Here is a 27,848-nt window from a genome sequence, read left to right on the forward strand (position 1 = left end):
CGAGCTGAGAATACTGTAGCTCTGATCAGTGTGAGGGCGGCGTGGAGGTGGTGATTGTGCCATGCCAGAACTTGCTGTCGGGACTTCTGGAGGTGTTTGCTGCCCGATTTAACGGGAACATCTGTGATAGGAAGTGCCCACTTGATAACCCCAGTGACTTCTCCTGTGACACCCACTCCTGCACGTAAACACCCACTGCTAAGGATCACAATTGAATTTTTACATCTCATCCTGTGCACCTGTAAATGTTGCGCCACAACATCCTGCAATGTTCAGATAAAACTTGGCAGGTGCCCCAAGCAGGTTAAAATACATTTCAGTGGATAAAATCGCCCAATACATACATACACACACACGCACACACACACACACACACACACACACACACACACACACACACACACACACACACACGTCTTGGTTATAATAGCATCGCAGCACCTGATTCTGTGCATGAAACGGAACTGAACATCTTTATGTGATCATTTTCTTTTTGAGGAAAAATTCAAACTTAAGCCCGTAGAAGTTGCTCTTTGTGAGTAACTTCTCCAGTGCAGCCATCAGTCAACTATAGAAAATAATTTGAGCGAGTGACTGGCAGCTAAAATTGGAAGTGGAGTATAAAGCTGTTTGTGTGTGTGGCTGCTGGTGAAATCTGATAAATTGCTGTTTTAGATCTGGGAGTTGAAAGTGTCAGAGCAGCAAAGTATGCCATCAGCTGAGATAAATGTCTGAGAAACAGACAGTGGAGATAGAAAATGATTTTGCCTGTCTGACTGTGAAAATGAGTTAAGGGGGGGGGGCTAGCTCTTGGCTATAGTGTGGAATTTAAAACATAATATTCTGTCTTTTCTTTGTAGAAGTCGAGTCGTCCGCTTTCTGATAGAAACGTCTTTTCAACACACTTTCCGCTTTGTAGTTTGTAGTTTCTGCACATTGGAGGTCTCCTGCAGTGGACAGGAACAACAACAAGTTTTAATGATCAGAGTGGAAGCTGACCTCACTAAACTCAGCTTATACTCATTATTGTTTGAGTAAAATAGGGTTTATCTTCTTTCTTTACTGAGTAAAAGTCCATGTGTGAGAAGATGTTTAAAATGAAAATGATCTTTAATACAAGAAAACACACTGTATACATGAATTTATTATAATTATTGTATATTAAAACACTTCTTTATATTGATTGTGGTGGTTACCGGCTGGAGTTCATGTTCCAGTCCGTCCGTGACTTTTATTCACTTCTACATCTCTGACTGTATCGACTCATCAGCAGCAATGAGATCATTAGCTACTGGAGCCAGACCACATTCAGAGGCAGCAACACTTTCTTTAGGCCAGACCTTCACTTCCTCCATGCCCCTTTGCTCTGTTGCCACGGTGATGCTGTCTCCACATACTATAATCTCTCACAGACCCTCATGTGACCCTTCTCTCCCTCTCTGTTTGTCTCTCTCATATGTCATGTCTCTTTTTCTGGTGCACCGATGCACATTTTCATCTTATAAGCAAAGATTCTGGCTTCTCTTTTTTTTCGAATATCTTCCCTTATTGCCTCCCTATCTCCCTCTCCTTCTAAAAGCTAGAATTTTATCTGTAAGACAACATGTAGCAGATGCATTTTACTCATCAGGTATTCATCATATTCATCCACACAACCCCAATTTTGTTAAATTTACACACACACTGTGTCATTTTTCTTCTGTCTTTTCTCTTTAAAACCTGCACAGATCCACCAAGACACACCCAGGGCCTGTCGTGCACATCAGTGATAACCCCATGGATGAGGGAAAGGTAAACTGATAGTTTACACAGCAAAACATAGCCTGTACAGAAGAAGAGATATATTTCTACCCCATCTGCACCATTTAGCAAAAAAAACATGCTGTACTTTTCTCTTTCCTGTGGATAACTGCTTCGGTGCAGACGACACAATGTCAATACGGCTTGTGCAGTTACAATGGAGACTGATAGCAGAACATTTTCAGCTAATTAAAATGTCAATAGTAAACATCAGATTTCGGTGTCAGAATCAAAGGGAGAAGGTTTCTCTCCACAGTGCTCCACACCGAGGAAATCATGACAGAAGAGGTGGAGATGCTGTTTTAATTTAAGAGCAACAGTGGATGCAATACGCCAACAATTCATTGCAAACGTTAAGTCTTGTAAGCAAGGGAAGTCGCCACGATTAAAGAACGTGAAACAGGGAAAAAAGTGTAGTTGTGAATTACAGGCAGGCTTATAATACAATACATTTGGTAGATACTATTTCCAATAATTGATATTTACTCACTTATTTCAGTCGTTAATCAAATACTGCATGTAAAACATACACAGTTCAATTCAAATGTATTTTTGTGGCGCCACATCATCATAACAAACACTGTCTCTTTACAGGGTAACAATATTATAGAGACAAAACCCAACAGTCCCCACAATGAGCAGCTTTGTAAAACTCCCTTTTACCAGGAAGAAACCTCCAACAGACCCAGACTGAGGGTGGGCGGCCGTCTGCCTCAACCACTTGGGTTGAGAAGACTAAACAATTGCAACTACTGTAGAATTGTCTGGTATACATAATGAGTCATTAAACGAGTTGGTACTTACTGTGTGTCAGAAATGAGCGTATTTACTCTATAGTTCAAGAATTACACAGATCTTACAAAGAAATGTGATGGTTAATGATTGATAAATTACAGGAGCTGTGATCCATATTTTGAACATCACAGCCAGTGGTGACGCAGTCATGTTAACTCCAGGCTCAGGTATATGAGCGGAGTGTGATTTCACAGCAATCAGCTGACCTGTGCTTTGTTTCTCTTGTTCTTACAGCTTCTGATTGGATTTGAGTGTGGGGTGGTGGTGTTGTGGGATTTGAAGTGCAAAAAAGCTGACTACCGCTATAATTATGATGAGGTAAGACATTTCTTTTCTCTCCGCTCCAGTTCTTGTGAGGAAGCTTGTAAGTCTGTTCATGGTTGTCTCAAAAACATGTTTGGTCTTGTTAGGTTTTTGCATAATCTGTCGCCTCCTTCACATATGAGAGGACACAGGCTCTCCAGTGATTTGTCATGAAACCTGAAATATCTGTTCCTCTGGTCCTGTTGAGATTCTGTCTCAGGAGCTTCCACACTGGATAACTTCAGAGATTATATAGTGAAGGAAAAGCTATGTTTGTATTTGTTATTCAGGTAGTGTACATACTGGAATTACGATGATATCCAGTAGAACACACGAAGTAAAATCAAACAGATGATTGTGTTAATATCATGAAGTGAAACAATACAAAGTTTTGTTAAATTATTTGATCAAGTTCTTTTTCTGCTTCAAGAAGATGAGAAGTATTTTCTCCAAAACATTAAAATGATTTCAGCACATTAGAAGCTAAAGTCCGGTGATATTGTACATTTTTCCCATGGAAACATAACAACAATGAAATAATCCTTCAAACAAACATTCTCTCTATAGGAAAAACCTGATCCGTCTTATTTCTCTTTGTTCTATCAAAAACTATTAGAGACACATTATTGAGCCACACTGTTGCATGTTACTTCATTACCATGAACCTGGGACCTGTAGTTTATTTTGATTCAATCCCATATGCACTGTCATGCTGCCATAGATACTCCGTAGAGCACCAAATAAGTATTAATCCACATCTGAAAATAGTCCCCAACAGATAAACTGTTTACTTCTGTTTCAGTCGCTTTTGCTAAAAACTACAGATTCCAGCTGTTTTAAGAAATTATTTAGTCTTTTTAAAGATGGAGGTATATATATATTTGTGACTAGTTTTAAAAATGTTCCTCTTCAGTAGGAATGACTGAGCTTGAGGTTTAGAGCCATGGACAGGCGGAGGAAGACAAAGTTTTGAGAGAGGGACCTGTTTTGGTATTTTCATGGGATTTTTTAACGACAAGAACATTTTTAAAACCAGCCTTTACCTTTTAAATATGTTGCACTCATAGCTGCTGCAAATCTTCTCATTCATCATTGCACAGCTGTTAAGTTTATGTGCACTTTATTTATCACACTCTAATGATGATGCTGCTGCGTGTGTTTCAGGCGATCCACTCCGTCGCCTGGCACCATGAGGGCAAACAGTTTGTTTGCAGCCACTCAGATGGCACCCTGACCACATGGAATGTACGAGCTCCAGCCAAGCCTGCACAGATCATCACACCACATGGTTAGAGCTGTTGTATACACACAGTTGTGTTGTTCATACACACACGCACACACACACACACACACACACACACAGGCATATTGAATAAAGGCCACCTATGTCTCATATTACAGCCTGAGGGCCGTCCACTGTTAGAGGTGTAACTTCTAAAAAAGAGAGATGGATGGTGGCAGCATGTGTGTGCACCACACCGTGTGTATTGCAAATTAATTTAAGCTGAATGCGTTTTTGCCATTTGACCTCTACTAGGAAAGCAGCCTAAGGATGGAAAAAAGCCAGAACCATGCAAGCCTATCCTGAAGGTGGAGTACAAAACAACGAGGGCTGGGTAAGTGTGTTGGTAGCAACTCCCCACCCATCCTGTGTCTTAACTGACTCTGGTTTGAATCCATATCCTGTACTCAAAGTGGCCTTTCCTGTTTTTCTATCACAAAAGCGTATACTATATCTTACAGGCCAGGCCTGCCTGTTGAGCGCGACAGTCCCTGTCAAATTCTTTTTTTATGTTCTCGTAGGATTTGTCTTGTTGTGATCATTAAATAAATGACTTTTATGTTTTGATCACTATTAACACAATTATTATCATCTGAAGAGGAAAAACTTTTTCTGTCAAGGTCACAAAGTAAAAAGACCAACCCCTCCCATAAGAACATGTCATAAAAATTTACAGTTTCACTGAAACTGATCTAATTATCCCTCACATTTTTTTTTCTCAGGTATAAGAGGACAGGGATTAATATAACTGTCATTATAATTAAAAAGTAGGCTCCTCCCATCATGGATGCTCTTGAAATGGGGCCAAATCATCTCCGGAGGAAGTACAGCCATAAACCTTTGATGTCCCTCTTCACACATTTACACAGATTACACCAAGTAGCTTTTCACCTTCACAACAAATGGAACTGAGATGAATAAACAATTAAAAGGTTCGTGTGTGTGTCTTCTGGGCTCAGGGACCCATTCATGGTGCTGTCCGGAGGTCTGTCTTACGACACGGTGGGGAGGAGAGCCTGTCTGACTGTGATGCACGGAAAGAGCACTGCCGTCCTCGAGATGGACTACCCCATCGTAGATTTCCTAACACTGTGTGAAACTCCGTATCCAAATGGTGAGCTGTAACGGTCCGGTCTGGACGGGTTGTGTTCCTTTGTCTCAGAAGCTGTATTAGCTCACGTAATGATTACGTCATCATCCCTGTTCATTTCGTGCTCTTGTGTGTGCCAGACTTTCAGGAGCCTTATGCTGTGGTGGTCCTGCTCGAGAAGGATTTAGTTGTAATAGACCTGGGACAGATTGGGTAATTATTGCACTTTCTAAATATAGTTTAGTTTGAGTATTTTTAGTATGCATTAAAGAATATTGGTTTTGTACAGCAATCACGCCATATTAATATTTTAATAGACATTGTACACGAAAAATTGCTAATTATTTAATTATATTGACTATATATCACTTCAGTCAGAAATGTGCGATTCCAACTTTTCAGATCCATCGCTTCTGTTGTGACAGTTAATGCTTATAGAAAACATAAGAGCTGTCACAGTCTTTTATGTCTATTTTTGACCTACTCTTGTTCTTTAAAGGTCCCATGAAAAGTAAAATGTCTAAATTTATCTTCATTATCCCAAAGGGAATTCTTTTACGATAAAGCATTATGTTCCTTTTTACTTTAATCTTAATGTTGAGTACTTTTTCCCCCTGGTGATTCCTACTGCTTTTTACCATATTATGCATATATGCACATATATTCTGGAACTGGCATTTTAATTTCAAATCTCAGCCTTTTCTCCTCCCGGAAAGTGTTAATATTTATATTTCTTGCATTGCATCGAACTGGAAGTGGGTGTATTTAAACATTTCATCCAGTAAATCCACTCCTCAGTTTGGTTATGGCACCTAGTTGTGCCCCCAAATCCACAAATGTCCTCCCAGCGCACTGTTGTTGTTTTGAAAGTCACACATGAGTTTAAGAAACCAGCTGAGAAACACTGAAGCAGAATTTTTGATGTTAACATTAAATTTCAATGTGAAAACCTGTAAAAAATATAATAGAAATATTTTTTAAAAAAATGTAAAATTACAATTTTAAGGTTATTTCATTGGACATTTAATGTGGCAAGTCAGAACTTATCAGCAGTGATTGGCAGTAAGATTGTCATTTGCATCTCAAGTTGACAGACATGATTATATGATAAAGACCTCTTATTTTCAAATCTAACCTCTGGCACATTTTCCTCACAGGTACCCAATATTTGAGAATCCATATCCCCTGACTGTCCATGAGTCACCAGTGACCTGCTGCGAGTACTTTGCCGACTGTCCTGCTGAACTTATTCCCGCACTTTACTCCGTCGGCAGTCGGCAAAAGAGACAAGGTTACAGCAAGAAGGTAAATTACTGGGAATTAAAATCCCAGGAACACTCAAATGGTTTTATACCCCTGCCCTGATCTATGCCCCGCTGCAGGGAGAAGCATAGTTTTTATTGGCAATAAATGAATAAATAAATCCCCACAGGGGCAATATTACTGCTTTTTATAATTTAAAGTGTTGTTCTTATTTTCACAGGAATGGCCCATTAGTGGGGGAAACTGGGGCCAAGGCACACAGAGTTACCCAGAGATCATAATCACAGGGTTAGTGATTAATTAATCTTTGATGAATGCACAACTTTGAATCCCATGCATGCAAATATGCTATGTTCGTTTTCAATGTTTTCTCTTCCGTTTCAACAGACATGCTGATGGGTCGATCAAATTCTGGGACGCCTCTGCATGTGAGTAGTTTTGTTTTGTGTATGTTGTTGTTGGGTACAATGTTAACAGCACTATAGAGAGTATTTGGCGCACCAGAAATTTGCTTGGCGTTTTTATGTCTACATAAAAACTTATAAAATCATTCATATTATGTCTGCATAAAAACCCCAAGCAATATTATTTATAGACAATTTGAAAATAAAGTAGCTGTTTATCATTCCAAGTTGGTACATGAAAAAAGAATTATGTCGCACCAAGTTGTTTTTCATTGTCATTTTTAATCTGCCTCCTAAATATTTGTCATTCCTCTTCAGCTGGCTGTGCTGTTTTAACATGTGCTCACACTCCAGTGTCATCTGCATAAATGAACGTTTCCCCTTCATGACACTGTTTTGAGAGATTATTAATGCTTAGCCAAATTCACACTCCTGATCTTGGTGGCACTGCTATAGTGCACTTAATGCCCTCTGGAACTGTAGTTGCTGCTACCATGAATACATTAACTGCAGCTGTAGGTCAAGGATCATCATATCCTTCTTTTTCCTCACTCCTCTCACAGTCATGCTTCAAGTGCTGTACAAGCTAAAGACTGCCAAGGTGTTCGAGAGGGCTCGTGGTAAGGAGGAGAAGCCGAGTACAGATATAGTAGAAGAAGACCCGTTTGCCATCCAGACTCTGTCCTGGTGTCCCGAGAGCAGGATGCTCTGTGTGGCGGGAGTGTCCGCCCATGTTATCGTCTACAGGTTCAGCAAGCAAGAAGTCACCACTGAAGATGTGCAGGTGGGTAAACATCACTGTCCACGGCGGTGTGTCATCATAAACATGCAGAATGAAAGACAGTTCAGGCCAATCCTATTGTTTCATCCAAAACTAGAGGAGATACATGCATGTACCTGTGTTTTGAGAGGTTGAGCCCTGTTGTGACAAATCATATTGTGTGTGTGAAGCTCCTGGAGGTGCGGATGCAGTGCGAGTTTAGCGAAGTGGACTCTCCTGATCCAGGGGGGGAGCAGACTCCGACCCTGCCGACCCCGGGAGCTTCCTCCAGCCCTCAGGAGACCGAACCGCCCACTCAGCCCTCCACAGGCAGCAACTCCTCTGACGGACCACGGCACAATATACCATGCCTGCAGTATGGACAATAACGTTGTCTTGTTCTTTTTTTTTATTTTTTTTTATTTAATTGAGCTGAGCTGTCGATGCCATTGTGAATCAGGTTGTCACTTAAAGGAACCAAAAAAACGAAACAAAAAGGTCATTAAAGCGATGTAGTCATCCATTCACTCCTTTCAGTTATCTGCTCAATACTTCTCAAAACCTCCACATCAGTACACTAGGGGGAAAGTCTTACTCTTTACAAAAATATTAAAAATGATGAAAATGTTTTGACGGCGAAAGGGTGAGAGGGGGAATAACAATAATAAAAAACGATGATGCTGTCAGTGCGGCTTATGCAAAAGGTGATAATTCATTCCAGGCGTAAAGCGCGTCCCGCTGTCTCATCCCGCTGTGTGTTTGATGCAGGGTGCGGAGCTCCCCGCTGAAGCAGTCTCCGGGCTACCAGGTGGAGCTGGTGATCCAGCTGGTGTGGGTGAGTGGGGAGCCACCTCAGCAGATCACCAGCCTGGCTATCAACTCCTCCTACGGCCTGTGAGTATCCACAGCCAGCACACTTGATATTTTGGCAGGAGATCACATCACTTTGTGCCCACACTTGTCCTGAGAGTGGTGGTTATGCCTGTCCACTAGCTGTTGCTAAATTTGAGTGTATCGAGGAATTTTAATTGCATCCTGTCACGCAGAAGGCAGGAACCAAACATTTATATAGTGCAACTGTAAGTAATGCTGCGCTCCATTTACCTCAGAAGTCGGATGTCGGAGTTAGGAATGATGTCACACTTGAATTGAGTTTCTTCTTATTGTTGTTGCTTGCATCACTCTGTATTTGGTGCATACAAACACCATAGCAACATGTCCACAGGTAGAGGTCGGACAGTACTGTGCGTATGATTGATTTAATGAGACACAAATAAGACAGAAGTGCTATTAAACAGTGTATTACTACAGCTTTCACTTCTGTTGATGCACAGAGCAGCCATCTTGGATTTCAAAGTTGGGGTTGGTGAAGTTCTTCTGACTTTCTGAGTCTGAAATGTAAATACAGGGGGTGTTTCCAGTTGAAATTTCTGACTGGGAGCTTCGAAAGCCTGTATTGTTGTTTGCAGTAAGGAGCAAAAATAGCATCTGAATCCTAATTTCACTGGATCCTTCATCACCCCCCCTCTGTGTTTCAGTGTGGTGTTTGGAAACAGTAACGGTCTGGCTGTGGTGGACTACCTCCAGAAAACTCTCCTCCTCAACATGGGCACATCGGAGCTCTACAGCCCGTCTGAGCCCCACCAGAGGCAGCCTCACTCCCCACGCAAAGTGCGACAGCCCTCTGGAGGTGAGCTGCACTCCTACAGTTATACCACTGTCTCATTTTTCCTCTCTAAGCACTGCTGAGCACCTGCACTGGCTGCCCTCACTAACATTAATCGCCCTGAAATAAATGCTTTATTCATCAGCTACTTAGCTTATATTCCATTGTGTCGCTGGACACGGTCTCACTGTTAAGAGGTGGGTTGTGGAGGCACAGCTGACGCTTGGCAGCTGCTGTTGCTTCACACCGTGACCACCGCCCCCTGCAGTAGCTGCTCTCCCTCAACAGGGGGCATCACTGACAGATTCTCCATCTGTTCATTTGGACAGTGCAAAGATAGTGGCGCAAGTGTGTTTGTGATCCGCGCAGTCAGGGCGGATGCTGTATCATTGCTGCTCTGCTGTAAAGAAATGATCTTTTGATTTGTCAGAATGATGAAACGGTTCATAAGCCTTTTTAACTCGCTTGTACTAACCTAGCTGTTTCTGTCATGTCATTTCTTGTTTTTTCTCTTGTATCTAATCATCCTGTCGTTCACTATTTGCGTTCATTCTTTTCAGTCTCAGTGGCCTGGCGCTGGATTCAAGAAGAAAAAAAGCAAATTTGAGTTTATATAAATTGTAAGAATGACATGTGAGGAATATATTTTTACTGTTTGATTTGAATAACGAATCCAGCAGCAAGCCTCTGAGACTTCCTTCTCTTTTGCACTTATAACTTCCTGTCATTTTTCTGTCTCACTGTTTTTTACTGTTGGTCTCTCTCTGTGATTTGATAAAGACAAACCAAATGTGACGTCTTGCATGTCCAGACTTTCTAACTTGTATACTGAGTCTGTGAAAAAACTACGCTCACCTCACTTCAGTAAGTCATGTTGTGTCACTTTACCCCTCCCAGTATCATTTCTCTCCTCTAAGCCTTTCCTTTTGCTCATAAAGATATTCTCCCTGAATTTGCTGTAGCACCCCCCAAATCCCCAAAGCTCACTATTGATGTTTTTTTTTAAAACCACCAGCGATGAGCTGGGAGGAGATTTTAAGACTCGAGCGCTTTGTAACAAAATGAGGTGGTGTATTTTGTCAACCTTGCCTCTGGATTTACTAGACACAAACACAAACAATGACACCTTGAGTCAACAGATTTGTACTGGATTTGTGAACTCAAGCGTGGATTATTTACTGCGCTGTACGGGTAGCCATCCCTGCCTTTGTTCAAATAGGTGACCCTTTATTATCTTCACCATAAGAACTGTACCGTAGGAGTTGACATAGCTCCAGTAAGAGTAGTTCAAGAGTGGGACTAATTCTGCCATGCTTAATTACAACCTGTGTGACTCCCACAGCACTTTGCGATAACAATGATGGATCTAACGCCTCAGAGGACCGCTGCAAATCACCTACTTCAGGTAAGCCTCAACTTTTCACACAATAAAAAAAAAAAACATAATTTTTATTATTTTCAAATACATCTTTTTCAACTGCCACTATTTGTTACATAGGATCTACCTCACCGTGCAATTCAGACGATGAACGAAAACAGAAGTTCATAGAGAAGGGTACTGTATTGTCTGAAGCTGCATAGCCCATTAAATTCACGCACTCCAAAAGACGGCTGCAGTTATCTGATTTGTCTTTCTGAACCTTATTTCCAGTGAAGTTCAAAAGCAGACGCTTTTCCAAGACGGTTGCCAATGACTTTGGTACTGTATCACCCCAAATGTATTTCTTCTGATCACTCACTCTTTCTCTCTGAATGACGGCGTTCTAACCACACTGTGCCTTGATCCTACGTCAGTCTGTGCTTCTCGTGCCAATGAAAGAAAAAAAAAAGAAGTGGATTCAAGTGAAATGTGTTTTTACTAATCACATGGTTTTGGGGGGGGGTTGCATTGTTGATGTGTGAAATTAATCGGAATTCTTTATCAAGTGCATGACAATACATCTTTCAAATTTTCAGGCCTCAGATTTTCTATGCAGAATTGTGTCACAACGATAACTGCAGACTGAAAACAGTTTGACAAATTGGCAGATGTCACTGGATACTTCTTATTTCTACTGATTCAAAAAGCATAGAAAATCTGCTTCATGCCACCATCTTTATCATACTAATGTCTAACCACGTGTTAAGTGAATTATTTCTCTTTTATTGTAGACACTTGCTGTGTGTTTGCGTGTGTGTGTGTGTGTGTGTGTGTGTTTCTGATTCCAGGGCTTCAGTTCAGTGTTAACTGTTTGGCTGCTCACTGATTTTTTATTTTTTAATTTTTCTTCCCTCTTCCTCCCACTCTCTTTGCATAACTATGTTCACTGAATTATAATTACGTTATTTCTTGACTGCCTCTTGCTTTGTTTGACATTACAGGCCCTTCGGTTGTCTGTGATGCTTCTCAGCCTCATTTGTATTCTCAGGGTTTATCTCAGGGTGGTTATAGACTACAACGGGCAATTTTGGGGGGTTTTATCCTGGTAGCAAGCAAGAACATTAGAAGCAGCAATATTGCCAATCCAAAACCTAAAAACAAAGAAAGTCAATTGTTTTTGGGATCAGAATATTCCTCTTGTCCCATGTACAGCCTATACTGTATGTATGTCCATCACCACTCTTTAATATGACTCAAAATTCAGACCTGTTTTGATTGATTGCCCACTAATTTGCAAAGTAAAAATGATTTCACAAATGACTTAATTCATGATTACCTAATAGTGGATTGTGATTTATTACAGTAACCTTTGATTCTTCAACATAAAATGTCAATTTTTAGCCATCATTCTCTCCTCATAAAATCGGGATATTTGTTTCTGTTACAGCCAAGATGTCACGGAAAATTAGCTCGTCTAGTGAGCAAAAGGCAGACAATGGTAAGCCAAAACTAATGACTTCTAGTTTTCAAGAACCTTTCTATTTTCGTACAGGTGCTCCATCTTTTGTCAATTGAATGTTCTGCTTAGCTCGCAGCTGCAAAATACCTCTGCGAGAGTACTGCTTATTCTCTAGAAGCATGTTGCTGTGAATGCGAGACTCCTGTCAATCTTCTACTGTAAGTTGAGACGAACACTGTCTGTGTGTGCACTGTGAGCAGGGGACAAGTTCCCAAGATGGCGCTCTCTCACATGTAAGGAGCGCTTTAATCATATGAACAAAGGCAGGCGAGCGTCCAGGATGAGCCAGAAGGCGGGCGTATGTAGAACTCAGTCTGCCCCCAACTCCTGTGAGTGAACCAGCCATGGTCTGGCTTGGACTGAAGTGGGATAACTGGTACTAACCCCCACCACTGCTGGGGCTTTTATTTTGAATTGGTTGACCTGTGATACTAATCCTCTCACAATCATTGCTTTCTCCTTTTCTGAGGAAGTTCCACTGGCTTGACTGCACTCGTCGTTAAAAATCTTGCTTTTCTTGTTTACAGTTTTTCCTTGTGAGGGAAACACATGACGGGCGGTGTGTTTAGCTTTCCCCTCTGTGCCACAGATGTTTTTGTGTTTCTGTTGGGATCGCTCATTAGCTTTTTAAAGAGGGTAAAAGCTTGTGTGTCAGCCTCCATGAGCACAGTAATGAGACCTGAATAATTCTTGCTCCTTTTGATAACAGCCTTTCCTTGGGAGTCACTGTAGTACTCCATGAATATCTTACACATTTTTTAACATTGAGAATGTTGTTGTTGTCAAAGTTATTTGCAGAAAAATAAATTGGGAACCATTTTTTTTTTTTAAAACTGCATGCTTGGATGTAAAACTGTAAGAGCATCTCAATGTCAAAAAGCTTTTTGGTGTTTTTTCTGCACTGGGTCATTTTCCATGAAAGGCATGAATATGATCAAAGACGAGCTCCACTAGAAACACAGTAGCAGATTGAGCTCTAACCTTTTTAAATGAGTGTTGACTTGGTGTATTTTTTTTTTTTGCCATTAACAATTCTAATTCTCCTGTTTGCATGGAGAAGTCTCCTATAAACTTCTCACCCCTTCATTTTCACACGAGTGATTTCCTCATTGTCTTATTGTTTTTGTGCTCATTCCTGTTGTCCAGATGCCAAGGATAACTCATTCACCCGCTCACGTAGTTCAAGTGTAACCAGCATAGAAAGAGAATCCCGAGAGGCCATCTCCTCCTTTCACTTCTGTGAGAGTTTTCCCAAGAAGACAGACAACCTGCTCAGCCCCTGTGTGCTGGTGGGAACCACCCAGGGCTCCGTGATGACGGTGGCCGTCAGCCTGCCTCCAGGCGGCGACCAGAGGCTGCAGCAGCCGGTCGGCATCTCCTCCTGCGGTAAGAAGCTGAATCGAACTAGATAGTCACTCACTCACCAGGTGTGGACCTGCATGTGGCTGGTGACAGAGAAAGGTGCATTCATTCTTTCATCCAGGCACGGCCCTTAGTGACCTCTCTTGACTAGCGATTGAAACTGAAACAACAGTGCCGGGACTTAGTCCTTACGCAAGTCTCTAAGCCTCTTAAAATCACACTTCCCTATCAGACATGAGGAAGTGGTGCAGGAGAGGGATAGAAGGAAATAGTGCTACTTGAAATCTCTTTGTGTGTGTGTGAGGAGTTTTGTTTCTGAAACTGTCTGTGTATTCATTAGAAATCCTATCAAAGCCCCACAGATAGTGTTTTGTGCAACAGAGCTGAATGTTACTTGCTACATTTTATTGTACAAAGAATTTAAAAGCTCAGACCCGTATCATATCACAATGACAACATTTTCTCCACTTGGATACACATTGTGGCTTATTCATTGTAGACATTGTGTATATTGTGGGCATTCAACAGAGACTTTGTACACTCAACTAAAACCTAAAAGGTAAAGGCTTAAAGTAAGGGCTGAACATTTAATCGAAATATTATCAAAATCACAATGTGGCCAAGTGCAATATCCAGGAGTACTGCAGGAGCTGCGCTTTTTGTTTGATGGGTAAAATGTGTCACAACGCACCTTTATAAACGAAGCATTGTGGTGCGACAGAGACGCCCTGGCCTATAAATCATATTCTCCAGACGTGAAGGAACATGTTTGTTTGGTACAAGATCACAATCTCAATATCTTCCAAAATAATCACAGTATGGTTTGTTTTTGCCTATGGTTCAACCCCACTTAAAGTGCATTGTACACTCATCATGGACTGTGTCTTTTGATGATTCTGAAAATGGTTTGTTCAAACTGCGTTGCCTCATAGCAGCACTGCGTTGTTAAGTGTCAAAGACACATTTCCTGAAAACAGCGTTAAAAAGGACCAATTCAGCATTTTTGTATTCCAGAAAGTGAAAGGTCAGGCTGGATTTAGGATAATTTAAAATGTGACTGCTTAAACCTCAGTGAGAGCACAGCCACAGCACAGACAGAAACTTTTTAATAGGGGCGGGTGACTAGTGGAAATGGATTTATTTATTTATATCCAACTGACCGCGCTCTGCTGCCGTCTTGGTTGACTGTGGGTTGAGGACTGTAGCAGCAGGAGAGCTACGAGAGCTAAGAGATCATGCTTTTACATTTTGTGGTAATTTGAATCCAAACTGAAACACTTCCTCCTTTTCTCAGGCACTCTAGTCAGACTCAAAGGAGGCATTTTGACGATGGCCCTGCTGGACTCCACTGGGGCTCTGCTGCCCCCTACCTACGAGCCGTGGTATGACCCAAACGCCTCAGATGAGGAGAAGGAGAAGAGCCGGAGGCGCAGGCCAGCCTCCCCTCCCTCGTCACAAGAGGGTCCAGACAGCAACCAGTTTGCCGTGCTGTGCTCGGAGAAACAGGCCAAGGTGGTGGCGATGCCCTCTCAAACCCGCATCTACAAACACAACATCACAGAGACCTCCTTTGTGCTAAGGGCTGATGTCGTGCAGATGGCCGGAGCGAACTGCATCGCCTGTTTCTGTGCTAACGGGCACATCATGACTCTGAGGTATCGTCACTGGTGTTTTCTGTTGATATTTGTATTTACTATCAGAAACCACAATAACTGTCTTCGTATAGCTCAAACAGCCAGCTGTCTAATCTGTGTGTCTTCTCAGTTTGCCCAGTCTGCGGCCTCTGCTGGATGTGAACTACCTGCCGCTGACAGACATGCGGATAGCCAGAACGTTCTGCTTCTCTAACCTGGGTCAAGCCCTGTACCTCACCTCTCCCACCGAGATCCAGAGGATCACCTACAGCCAGGAGACCTGCGACAACCTGCAGGTCAGATAATCTCAATCAGTGAATTTGAATGCATGTGTCATTATCAGATCCAATAATGTTACATGTGCAGAAAAGACTTTGCATGTAGGTATTGGATCAAAAAACCAAAGTAGAGCGTGTGAGTGCTTGTGATGAATTGTGCTGATGTTTCTGTGTTCTCCAGGAGATGCTCAGTGAGTTATTTACCCCTGTGGAGACACCAGAGGCTCCTAACAGAGGTTTCTTCAAAGGCCTTTTTGGTGGAGGAGCTCAGTCTCTGGACAGGGAGGATCTCTGTGAGTACAGAACAGCCTAGTATCACATCATGGCTCCCTCATGTGTTTCTGTCTCTATCTCTCGACACAACCCCTACACTGAACAGGACAAAGTAAGATTTGGCAACAGTCTCATTTTTTTTTAAATTTCTGTTTTTTCTTCTTTGGTAGTTGGTGAAACGAGTGCTGGGAAGGCCTCCCGTAGCCTGGCCCAACACATCCCTGGCCCGGGCGGCATGGAGGGCATGAAGGGTGCAGCGTCCGGGGTCGTGGGAGATCTGGCCCGCGCCCGGATAGCCCTGGACGAGAGAGGGCAGAAACTGGGCGAGCTGGAGGAGAGAACGGCAGCCATGATGGCCAGCGCAGAGTCCTTCTCCAAACATGCCCATGATGTACGCACCCAACATCTCTTTGACCATCTAAACCGTTCTTTACAGTTTCACTTCTTATTTCTGACTCCTATTTTTTCTATTTCTTGCCCTCAGATGATGCTGAAGTACAAAGATAAGAAGTGGTACCAGCTCTGATGGCAGCGTGTGGAGCATCGGACTCTGTAATCACGCACACCAGTATCTCTGAGGAGCTGCAGGTCTCTCTTCTTCTCTTCTCCATTTCTCTCCACGGGCTGGGGGGGGGGGCTGGGGTTCTGCTCAACAGACTCATGCTTTTATTCTCAGCACAATATCATACACTCTGCATTACCTCAGCCACCGGAGGACTGCTGCGGAGTGGACACTGGTTGAGCCAGCGTAATGAGAATGGAAAGAAATGGGAGAAGAGAAGCTCATAGGACTCTCTCTTTCCGTTTCACCAGAGAGCGCTGATGTTCGTGCGGCATCAGTCCGCAGAACAGGAGAGAGAGGACCTTTCATATCCATCAGTCATGCACTCATATATATCTCATATATATATCTACACACCCTGCTGTTTTGTTCTGAAAGAGGAAAGACAATTCTGCAAAACATGTACTTGTGGTGGCCTGATTGCAATTGTTCTTTTTTCCTTTCTCTGCCCTTTATGGTGTCTGCCAAACACAGTGGACTTTAAATGAGGAGAAAAGTCTGATGATCCCCTTGTACTTTAAATCTAATCAAGTCAATGAAGTCAATGAAGATGTACGTTTCTGTAGCAATGATTGAATCAGTGGAGGACTTGTGTCTGTTTGTTCTTCTGGTCTAAATTATTTTTCTGTTTTTGTTGTTTTTGTCCAGAAAGGTCCTATCAAGCACTTAGAACCGTGAAAAAAAAAAAAAATGGACAGGGAGATGATGAATCTATTGCCTCTCACCGAGTAAGGGCTGGTAGTAAACTAGTTCATCACCGACCATTCCTTTTTTTAGAGCATTATCCAACCAAGTTGTTTTAGGTGAGAACGACAAATGGCGTGTTTTCTGAGAGTCACTTTGGTTTTGTTTTAAATTTGATTATTTATTGGAACAGTATAATAGATTAGGAATTAAAGGAGTTTGTATGTTGGGCATTGAATTTTATTTTTCTTTCCTTTGTCAATTAAATGAGCAAAAAAAAAAAAAGTGCTGAAAGTGTTTACCCCCAATGAAGAGTTTACATTGATCTATCAGAAAAATGAAGAGTTGATACACTGGAAAACTCCTGAAGGTCTTTATATTCTAGCTTTCGAGGGGCTGTAGCTGAGTCCCGTATGTGGATGATGACATGTTGAAGGGCATGACAAAGATTGTCCTTAGTATAATTAGCATAAATGTATATTTTGGTTACAATTTTAAGTTTTTTTGTGATAAAGATTCTATCTATACATGATTATTCAAATTTCTTTTTTTGTATTCAGTCATAGCTGAAGTTGATTTTTTTTGTCTCGTTTCTCAATGTGTAGGGAAAAAAAGCATGTGTCTCTTACAGCACAATGGAAATAGTAATGCTGTCTTTGTATTTGTAGCTGCCAGTAGAAATGACCGAGCGCCACTGGTCATCTCTCTCAGAACCATTCACTTAAAAACAGTTTCTCTTCTGCCTTTGCCTCATGACGCATATATGCTAACCTCTACCTATGTGTATATCTGTGTGTTTGTGAACATACATATATTCAGGAATATGTGTATGGGCGCCAATATTTATAATACTACATAGATACAGTGTATTACAATAGGTCTTTTGAGGTTTTTGTTTTTGCTCGACAGTGTTTTTCAATGTGATTAACTAGAATTCTATTGTAATTAGATTTCTTTTTTATGAGGTGCAAGGATATGCTGCTATTTGTGTCAATGTAGGAGCATTATCTGTTGGTCTTTTATTTTGGAAAGAGAGACGAGGCTTTTGTCAGTCCGGATTGCTGCCAAATGTTGTAAATAACGGGACAGCTGGACACAAATCTGACAGTGCAGGTTCAGGCAACGTGACATACTGTATACGCTTGCGGCCATGTTCTTTTCCGACACCAAAGAGTTGCTTAATTTCACAGAGTTGTCTTGATTTTTTCCCAAATGGTAAGAGTCAGTCCGGATACCTTGGACAGCATGAGTCAAGAAGTCTACTGTGCGTAGGGGCGATGGAAGATCGGCTTTAGCTTCTTCTTCTGGGCATAACACCCTCATTACTGTCCCAAACTGCTGTACATGTGTTCAGACGACAGGCAAAGTGAATCTGAAGAGTTTCGTTCCAAAATGAGATATCCACCAAAGAAAATTATGTAACAGACTCATGGAAAATGGTTGCAGACGTGAAGTTAAACTTTAGAGATACTGTGAGAAGTTTTCTTAGATTTAAGAGTATTAAATCATGTATAGTTAGGAGATGTTGAGTTATCAGTTACACCAAAAAAAAAAAAAGTTTTCTCCAAGATGGATATACAGCATTTTGGAATAAAACCCTTCACTTTTAGCTGGCTGATTTTAATCTACTGTATACTACTGAGGTAAACCCATTTGAAAGAGCAGTTATGTGGGTTTTGCACTATTTTTTGTACTTAAAATAATTTTGTTAGTATGATTTTTAATGTGTTTATTCTTTCGTGTCCCATTTTCTTTTTTTTTTTCGAAAGGACCAAAACATGACAGAACCTATGCTTATCTATGTCATTTGCCATGCTCACTCTCAGATTTGTTTTCAATGTCAGGTTGATGATACTATGATATATTTATATATTTGAAAACAAATATATATACTTTTAATTTCAAGAATTATTAAAAATGAATACCTTTAACGTCATTTTGGAATAGAATTAATCACATTAATGTCCAAACAATGGTTGTGCATAATTATCCATCATCCAGACATGACAATAAACATTTCTGGTTATATATTGAACATGCTCATTTCAGATTCGAGCTTTGCTAATGCAGGAGGGTCATCTCCTGTCGGTGGGCCGCTGAGTCTTTCTACAAAGTGTGGCCTCGACTTTAAAGTGCTTCAGTTTGCAACATATATGTCCTAAATGGTCTCTTATTGCACATTGAAGGATGCATGATATTAAGTGTTTACAAACTTGAAACAACCATGTATTATCCCCTCTTAGAGATTGTCTGTTCTGGCATTTGTATTTACCACCATGTTGAACAAAACTGAAGTTCTCACCAACACATCAGAAGTGTGTCCCATTTTTGTTTGATCATGCCAATTGTATAAGTGTGAGAGATTATATTTATTTTGTTGGTACATCTGTTTATGTTACTGTTCTGCTTCATGAAAACTCTTGCTTCCCCTGCGCTGTAAAAATGCATTGAAACCGAAGCTAGGCTCACAGCACCGTGCAGGAGAGCTCAAGGGTTTCTCAGTCGCCATACTTCCATCCATCTGTCTTCTGGGATGAATATCTGTGGAGTTGCAGTATTTTCTCATAGTAGGCAATTTTTGTACAGTTTTATTAAAATAAATTTCACATGGATGTCTGACTTAATCTGCTGCCACAAACAATTTAGACTGTAGATACAGTATATATAAATATTATTGTGCAATGGAAAATAAATGTAAAACCAATCATAACATGTTTTGTCTTGTGTTTTCTGTTTCATGTTTTTCCGTTTACCTGCAGACTTCTTTTTGGGCATGCCCCTCCAAAGGTCAGAGGTCAGTGTCAGCAATAGATTAAATTGTCTTGATCAAGGACCCTGGGGTATTGTCCAACACTGCCTTGATAATCCTGAGGGACAGCCTGGTGCCTCCTTGATTTATAGTAGTTTGTGCAAAATTAGAAAGATGAAGAGACCATTTATCTCAACGTGGCAGAAATTATTTTTGTTGTCTTTTAAGAACTTTTATGGTATTTTCTTTTTACTTGTTTTCATTACAGATATACCTATACACTGGCATGCCATGAGCCATTACAAAATAATATATATATCAATGTCAGTCCAATGTTAGTTTAGTGCCAGTATTTGGCCATTTATGGAATAAGCCTTTTTTGTGGCTTTTCTTTTCTGAAAGTATAAGTCACTTATATTTTCAGAAAGTGATTCTGAAATTATACTTAAAAACAGGTACAATAAAATTAACTCTATTTGTACAGCAGATTCTTTGCCAAGAAACAGCCCAGAGTGCTTCACACGGAAGGATTAAAACCATTTAAGCTGAAAACTAAAATGAAATGTTCAATAACAATACCCTAAAACATCAAAAAGAATTCCAGTACTGTCTACCTGCCCAGGGACTGCAGATGGTATAATATATCTTTTCTCTTTGTATGAGGTTAATAAATTAGTCAACAAGGTGGAATAACTCCAAATTTAAATCAAGATATCTGAGAAAGTATCTAACTTCTTTTTTTATTATACCACCTAGAATACATTTATTTTATTTTATTTTTTTATTTCTCAGTCCTACATTACCCAGAAGTCCCTGCAGGTGGCGCAAGTGTTCGCAGGGCTCCCGTCGTCCGGGGGGGGGGGGGGAAGACTACAGCAATGACTGAAGCCGGAGCAGCATCCTCACTCAGACTGAACCGGCGGCCGAAGCGGTGGGACAGCAAAGTTGAAAACGGCGAGACCAAGAATAAAGTAAGCCACTTCTCTGAGCAGATAGAGAGCAGAGAATTCATTTTATTTTTTATCCTCTACGAGCGTTTTTCTAGAAGTTATATATTGTATATCGCTCTGGCTTTAGCGTTAACCTTTTAATTGTTGCTTCGGATGAATGTTTGATGGACCTGAGCGTCTTGCTCCGTAACCGTTGTGATGAATGAAACAAAGAGGATGGATGCAGCGTGAGAGGACGCCAACTGTTGACGTTACGGTGTGTTTTTATCTCCTCTCCATGTTTGGTAGAGGATAACTTAACAGGAACGTGGTCAATTCGCCTTTTCTCACTAGCTAACGTTAACTTTACGATTCCGTCGACGTAGATAAAGCAGCTAAAGTAACTGTTACGCTTCACCCAACCGTTAATATGTGGCTAACGGTCCAAGTCAAATTCGTTTGTTGGGCTCTTTTGGCTTAGAGTCAACCATAGTATGTTTTACTATTAAGTTAAACGGCTCCATGACATGTCAAAGGTCAGGGTCAACAAGAGACCCTGACGCTGTCTTCACTGTTTTTGCTCAAGAGAACTTAAGCAGAGCAGCGTTTGGGTTTTGCTTCTGACAGTTAAAGGTGTTTCATTCAACATTTCCTGTCATCTCTAAATATGCGTTTGCTCTGTTTTCTAAGGCTCTTCCCAGAAACTAATAGATGTGCCCCCTTTGGAGACTTGAACCTGGGGCTCTGTGTAAGGTGGGAGTTACATGGATCACAGTGCTGCAGCAGCAGCAGCAGTGTACATGGAGGTGATGGCTTGCACCTAAGGTAAGCCCTCCTATATCGTGTCTGAAGATGAGCCAAGGGCCAAATCTCGTCCTGGAGTGGCTGTCGAAGCTCCATCTGGCCCAGTATGTGGAGTCTTTCATTGACAACGGGTACGATGATTTGGAAGTGTGTAAACAGATCGGAGAACCAGACCTGGATGCCATAGGTGTTCACATTCAGTACCACAGACACAAGCTGATCACAGCAGTGCAGAATCTAAAAGAGGAGGACAAAAGAAAAGCAGCAGGCTACTATTTCACCTTAGAGCCTCTGGATGCTTCTACTCTCCACCACACTTCACACTCAAACAGAGAGGACGACTTCAGGACACTGAGATCACACCCACAGACCACAGGAATACACCAGGCCTCCTGTCCTGGAAACCATAACCTGACATTCACAGATTGCAATGACTTTGTGACCTATCCCAAACTGAAGCTGAAGGTACTGATAAGGGATAAACTTGCTAAAGATGGGATTAACCTGGGAGAAGCACCTTACACCCATACGGTAGGCAATTTTTACTTCCTATTCTACAATATGTTGATACTAAATGCTCGTTCTTCAGGCACTGTCTCATGGAATTTAATACGCTTACTTTGTTATGTATGTGATGAAGAGTGTGTCAAATTTCTTTGATTGTGCTGACGTCCAGTGATTCCACTTTGTTGCTCCAAGGATGCTTTAGTTTCTCTGGCAAAGGTCTACTGAGATCCAGCGTAGTGTTGTCAAATTGCACTGTCTCTATGTTTCCTCAAAACTTTTTATACTTGGGCCCGAGTTCATTTAATTAAGTTTAATTTGAGTGAGTGGGTGCTGGGTGGAACAATACTAAGATTTACAGCATCTTCTGATCTTCACTGTACATTTATAATTATAATTATATCTTTAATCCAAATAGATTTTAATTTTAGAAATTAACTTTATGACATCCACTGCATTTCAGCAGCTGTTTTGAAGTGTCATTGACTTTTTGCTCTGTATGTAGATGGTTATACAATTCCCAGAATCATTCAGCTTTCAATGAACGGACATGAACTTGAACTTCCACACTTTCCACCCAAAATGAGGTGTTGAATCCATATTGCCATAGAATTTAAGCATATAAAATGAAAAATATATTGCTAATTTTTCCTCTGTAGCAAGTCGAGAAAGAAGCTGTTGCTCTTCGACATCAGAACCAGAAGAGTTCGAGCTCGTCTGCATTGGTGTGTGAATGGGTGAATGAGGCACATGATGAATTGTAAATCGCTTTGGATAAAAGTGCTCTATAAATGCAGAAAATATGAAGAAAAAATCCACCAGAAGAGAAAAATTGTTAATCCAGAAATTAGGTTCAATATCTCCCTTTAATGAGTCTAGGTTTAAAAATATTTTGGTTGCTAGCTCAGCTGGTAGTGTAAAACATAAGCCCTATTCTTTACAGTTAACACATAAACAGTGAGCAGGAGTTAAAAAAAAAATCCCCTGACCTCTGTATGGAGATGTCAGTAGGACAATAGATCAGTCAGTGACAGATGTTTACTCTGGATGATACATTTACTGATAGCGTGGCATTTTATTTCTGGGGATCTTCTCTGTTTGTAACAGCTGTCCAGTCCGTGTTGACTGCAGAGATTGTTAGTTAATGTAATTGCGGAGGATTGTTACTCTGCTCAGGCATTGACCACATCTACTCAGTCAATAATACACTCAGCGAGTGGTCTGCGGCCAGTCAGATGAAAAGCTGAGTGGCACATTGGGCTTATTTTCAACAATCTGTCACTATCATTGGACGGCGTGATATATGAATTCTGGATTTGATTACATCAGAGAAAACTGATGTCTACCATCAGACAATACATGGTACACTGGTGATATGAATCTGTTCCAGCTGTATTGTAACAGACTGTCAGACTGAATCTCTGCTAAGCAGCAGTGTTGGACACCACCCCAGAATATCTTTTCACTTTCAGACCTAAGGCACAGTTAAGGTTCTCAGCAGTGGCACTTATCCAAGAGAGAACTTGTTCTTTTAATGCACCTTCATATTTGTCTTGGTTTTGTCTTTGCCCAGCAGATACAAGTTTAAAACACAGCTCATCAGTAATTAATGAATGTGGTCTGAGGGAATGGCGAGCCAGGTGCAGCTTTGCAATTTGATTGAAGTGATCTTTGTGTCACAACAAATCACAGTGAGAATATTGAGCCTGCTTTTACAAGTGTGCCTTTACACTGGTTTTCCTATCTTGCAGTCTTATATAGCCATGTGGAAAATTGTGCAGTGGTTGCTGTACTCTAAGTTATTCTAATAATGATGATATATTTGGAAAAGTTTATTTTATCCCTCTGCCATGCCATAAGCTTTAAAATAGTTGCACTTATAGTACTGTATAGTTCTGGCCAGTTTCAGCTACAAGCATATGCTGTTCATGAAAGATTCAGAGGCTACAAACTACTAAGTGCAAAAGCACTTTGTGTGTCACATCCAACCCTTTTGTAGGTTACAGCCAATACAGACACAGTTGGGTTCAACTCGAAAAAAATTCCTAACTTCTTTTGACTTAAAAGCACCGCTAGCTCCAGAGTCAGCACGGCCATGCTCAGGTTTTAAGTTCATTCACAGGGCAAAACCTAGGAATTTTGCTGAAACAGATTTTACAGAACTGAATAAGATAGTGGCAACACTCGTGTCTCGTTCACAACTTTTATGTGTAACTTCTGTTCCCATCCTTACACTGTGTGGTTAACATTTGGAGTTTTATGTCATCCTCCTACATTTCAGTAGGAACTATGGCTACCTTTTTGGCTCATTAAATTTGGCCCATTTGATCCTTTGTAGTACTTATATTACAAAAACATACAGTATATGATCATTTAATTAATTTATGTTGTGGATTTTGAGTAGCAGCTTGATTTGGAGAATCTTATCAGTGAAGAGTTGAGTTAAAACAATGAGGTCAGACGATTTGGCTCTGTGCGATAACAGCATTTTGGAACAGATTGGGCTTTCAGGTTCATCAGATTTTGTCCATTAACAGTTGCAGAACGCAGGTATGTAGGCCAGTATGGCCCATTTTCTAACTAGGAATAGCATACAGCAGCTTCAGGCTAAGTCTGGCTCTGCCAACAATACTTTTGTGCTTAAATTCTTGCAGAACTTGGCCAAATATCAGTCTAATATTAACATGATATCAATATTTCATTTGCGAATAGATAGATATTTGGGATTTTTGTTATTGTAATATAATTCACAATACAATTTATTGCTGTCCTTTTTCTTGGACAAAATGCTGTAAAGGGATTTTATCATGGCCCTGTCACCAAACTGCAAGTGGAGATTGATTTGAAAGCCTGTGTTGTGTCACATTCCTATTTACATTTGTGTAAGTCACTTTGGCCTTGATAGAGTTTGATCTAGGTGGGATCAGACAACAGTATGGCTTATCCTCAGGCCCTGTTCTGATTTGCAGTTCAGGAAATGCAGTGGTAGTCCAACAATGCCTCTGCCTCTCAGTCTGGGTTTGATATTGCAATCAATTCCCACTGAGCAATATGCTTTTCTGACTATTCTGTATGCATGACCAGTTCACACAGGCCTACAGAACCTATTAGTGACTTTGAGAGAGAGAAAAAAAGATTAATGCGATTAAAGCTGGTTGAGCTGTAAATGACCTAAACACTGGCACCACGACAAGTGTTTCACTGAAAGTGAATTAGGGAGTTTCACAAAATAGGTTTTTCATAAAGGCAACATGGAAAAGCAAAGAAAAATTCAAAAGACAAGTGTCATGAACCATGAGCTTGTCTCTCACCACGGTAGAAACTAGATGCTGCTTCAGTTTTGCCGTGACAGTGTTGTCATCACATTTTACAGTCCAGTGTTTTGCTCTAGTTTTGTGTTCACACAAACCTAGATTGGCCTCGTCATGCTGTAGGAGCAACCCAAGTTTTGAATTTGAAGGTAAATGGAAATCATCATAATCACTGTTGTATGTCGATATGAACTCTAGTTGTTAACTTCAGCAAGAGCCCATGGAGATGATTAACAAGCTTTCTAGGTGTGCATCAAATTATTAGCTTTGTCATTTGACAGCGAAGAATACATACATTGTTCATCATGGATTGGATTGTAGGGTTGTAGGATTCCCTTTATTGCTGTCTTAACAATGGGCTTCAACTCCCCTGAAGGCCTCACTGCAGTGTCTGGCCTGAAAAACATCCTCAGAATGGGGCACAAATCTTAGTTGTTCAGAAGATTTGCCTGTGTTGTTCAGCCAGAGGATCGGAGGACAAGCAAAACCAGCAGGCCCCTTTTGACAGAAGAAAAGCCAGTCTGAATAGAGCCTGGCAAAATACAAGCTCTGCAGCAGCTGACAGCTGTCTCTGCTTTTGTCACTGTAAAATGGAGACTGAATAGAACTGTTTTCGTTGAACAAAGTTGGTTTTAAAACACCAGCGGCAATTTTACTGTTAGGACCAGCGCAACATAATGTGGGGCAGAAAGGACCAATAAATACAGGAGAGAGGTGGTTTTATAGTTTAACGAATGATAACATCGATAATGTTTCTTCTGTTTACCTCTGTTTTTACGTGGGGTTTGCTTGTTTTGCCTGTCCCTGGATTGGGGAGTTTGTGCATCATCTTCTGTATGTATGTGTTAGCCTCTTAGCCCCACCCATGACCCTGAACAGGATAAGTGGGTACAGATGACAGATGGATAGAATAAGTTGTTACTTGCTGTATTGTCTAACTTGCCAGTCTGGTAAGATTCTTGTAAAGCTGGACAACATAAATAAAAACTGAACTTGCAATAATTTACCCATTTATGTCTGACCATAAGTTGACAATAAATGGAAAAATGGTTCATAGATATTAATTCAAACTACCATCAGTACACACTGAAAACTACAAACCTGTAATAAAGAAAAAATAAAAAATGAAATTAAAATAAAATTCTAACTGCTTTGCACTATTACTAGGGTTGCACTGACCAATCCAATCCTCTGGATCTGAGTCAGGCCGTATCAAGTGGATCGAGCCAGAAGAATGTACTGGATGTTTTCACCAGGTGAAAACTTTTTGCCAAGAATACCAATATGACGAGACCCAAGTTTTCAGATTGTAAGATGAGGGATTTCCACTAAATTCATGCTTATAATTCTCCATAGTTGTATGATCTAGTAGGAACACTGTGCCTTTCATGATTGTATACAAACAGTAAAAGCATGACATACTGCGCTGTATGATAGGCTGACTGGATAAATAAACATTCATATTTGGTCATGTTGCAGTGTGATTCTCTATTAGCATGTCCTCTATCTATTATCAATGTCTTGCTTATCATGTAGTGTACTGTGGGGTAGGCCTACTTATGGACTTTATTCATGTTATGTCAGTGTAGATTAGGTCAAACCAGTGGGCCATTACAGGAGTATTGCTGGATTATCGCACTGATGGTGCTGTGGTGGGAGGGGCGTGGATGCTGAACAGTATTGCACGGAGCACTCAAAGGCTTAACATGCCATGAACATGCTTGTCGCTTATAGTTTGGGATTCAGTAAATTCCTGTCCGGCTTGTTACTCGTGCAGTAGCCTGTCACTCTCCTCCAGAAGATGCAGCATGTATGAACAACAGGACTGTACAAGGATAGCTGTCATTGTACCAGCACATATTGAGCCACTCCACATTACATCACTGCCAAGCGATATCAGAGATGCATATGTTGTTCACACAGGGAACACTGTGCTATGTATAATGTACTCCCTCTGTGTTAAGCAGGGCATAATCAGTGACCTACATTTATGAATTTAAGATTAGAATTGTCCAGGGTCAGTGGGCGAGAGGTTAAGGACATATGTTTGTATCTTGTATCTCATTGTTCTGTGTATATTCTATATATATGTGTATATACTACAATATATATCTTGAAGAAGGGCGGGTTTTATTTTTTTTTTTTCTTCGAAGTTATTTGTGTTGAATTGTGTAAACACTTCCCTTAAGCGCCGTAGCTATTGAAACACTCCTCAGTCTCCAGCCTTTACCTCCCTGTTGCCTGAGCTATTGTGTAACAATGCTAAGTAGGTCTTTGAAACTACGTGGCACTCTCTGAATTTAAATCACTGTGCGGTAGACAAAGCCTCTTTTGCTTTGTGGTAGACACACGCAAGAGGGAGTTGAATTGAGAGAGGAAGTTTCATTCAAGTCTGAATCGTAGCAAGCACTGAGCCCAGCACTGAATGCTTTTGGACGGCTGTTCTTAATGACACCATCCGCCCAGTCTGGGAATGGAATATCGGCCTTCTGTTAACAGAATTATAATGGCGTGTC

The 27,848-nt window shown here is 40.9% G+C and overlaps 2 protein-coding genes across 4 annotated transcripts in view; both read left to right on the plus strand.

Annotated features, from left to right (window-relative positions):
- stxbp5b (syntaxin binding protein 5b (tomosyn)) overlaps window positions 1-19,745 on the plus strand; it is a 28,560-nt gene extending 8,815 nt beyond the window's left edge. Inside the window, exons 6-29 of one of the 3 annotated variants that reach the window (XM_023420964.2) lie at window positions 1,728-1,791; window positions 2,830-2,913; window positions 4,063-4,186; window positions 4,436-4,514; window positions 5,140-5,294; window positions 5,411-5,483; window positions 6,428-6,575; window positions 6,754-6,821; window positions 6,921-6,961; window positions 7,501-7,721; window positions 7,889-8,073; window positions 8,466-8,591; window positions 9,236-9,387; window positions 10,706-10,768; window positions 10,862-10,918; window positions 11,015-11,062; window positions 12,171-12,221; window positions 12,443-12,571; window positions 13,389-13,628; window positions 14,899-15,259; window positions 15,369-15,534; window positions 15,698-15,809; window positions 15,960-16,180; window positions 16,274-19,745. In XM_023420964.2, coding sequence (XP_023276732.1) covers window positions 1,728-1,791; window positions 2,830-2,913; window positions 4,063-4,186; window positions 4,436-4,514; window positions 5,140-5,294; window positions 5,411-5,483; window positions 6,428-6,575; window positions 6,754-6,821; window positions 6,921-6,961; window positions 7,501-7,721; window positions 7,889-8,073; window positions 8,466-8,591; window positions 9,236-9,387; window positions 10,706-10,768; window positions 10,862-10,918; window positions 11,015-11,062; window positions 12,171-12,221; window positions 12,443-12,571; window positions 13,389-13,628; window positions 14,899-15,259; window positions 15,369-15,534; window positions 15,698-15,809; window positions 15,960-16,180; window positions 16,274-16,315 — 3,010 coding nt within the window. In that variant the 3' untranslated portion in view covers window positions 16,316-19,745. The remainder of the gene's footprint in view (window positions 1-1,727; window positions 1,792-2,829; window positions 2,914-4,062; window positions 4,187-4,435; window positions 4,515-5,139; window positions 5,295-5,410; window positions 5,484-6,427; window positions 6,576-6,753; window positions 6,822-6,920; window positions 6,962-7,500; window positions 7,722-7,888; window positions 8,074-8,465; window positions 8,592-9,235; window positions 9,388-10,705; window positions 10,769-10,861; window positions 10,919-11,014; window positions 11,063-12,170; window positions 12,222-12,442; window positions 12,572-13,388; window positions 13,629-14,898; window positions 15,260-15,368; window positions 15,535-15,697; window positions 15,810-15,959; window positions 16,181-16,273) is intronic. The other 2 variants (XM_023420965.2, XM_023420966.2) reach the window with 2 other exon arrangements.
- Window positions 19,746-20,654: 909 nt separating this feature from the next.
- LOC111665907 (SAM and SH3 domain-containing protein 1-like) overlaps window positions 20,655-27,848 on the plus strand; it is a 45,810-nt gene continuing 38,616 nt past the window's right edge. Inside the window, exons 1-2 of the mRNA XM_023421028.2 lie at window positions 20,655-20,755; window positions 21,404-22,048. Coding sequence (XP_023276796.2) covers window positions 21,566-22,048 — 483 coding nt within the window. The 5' untranslated portion in view covers window positions 20,655-20,755; window positions 21,404-21,565. The remainder of the gene's footprint in view (window positions 20,756-21,403; window positions 22,049-27,848) is intronic.

This window comes from Seriola lalandi, unplaced genomic scaffold (assembly GCF_002814215.2).
Source record: "Seriola lalandi dorsalis isolate HSWRI2012SDOR001 ecotype SW California unplaced genomic scaffold, Sedor1 jcf7180002054660, whole genome shotgun sequence".
Classification (NCBI taxonomy): domain Eukaryota; kingdom Metazoa; phylum Chordata; class Actinopteri; order Carangiformes; family Carangidae; genus Seriola; species Seriola lalandi.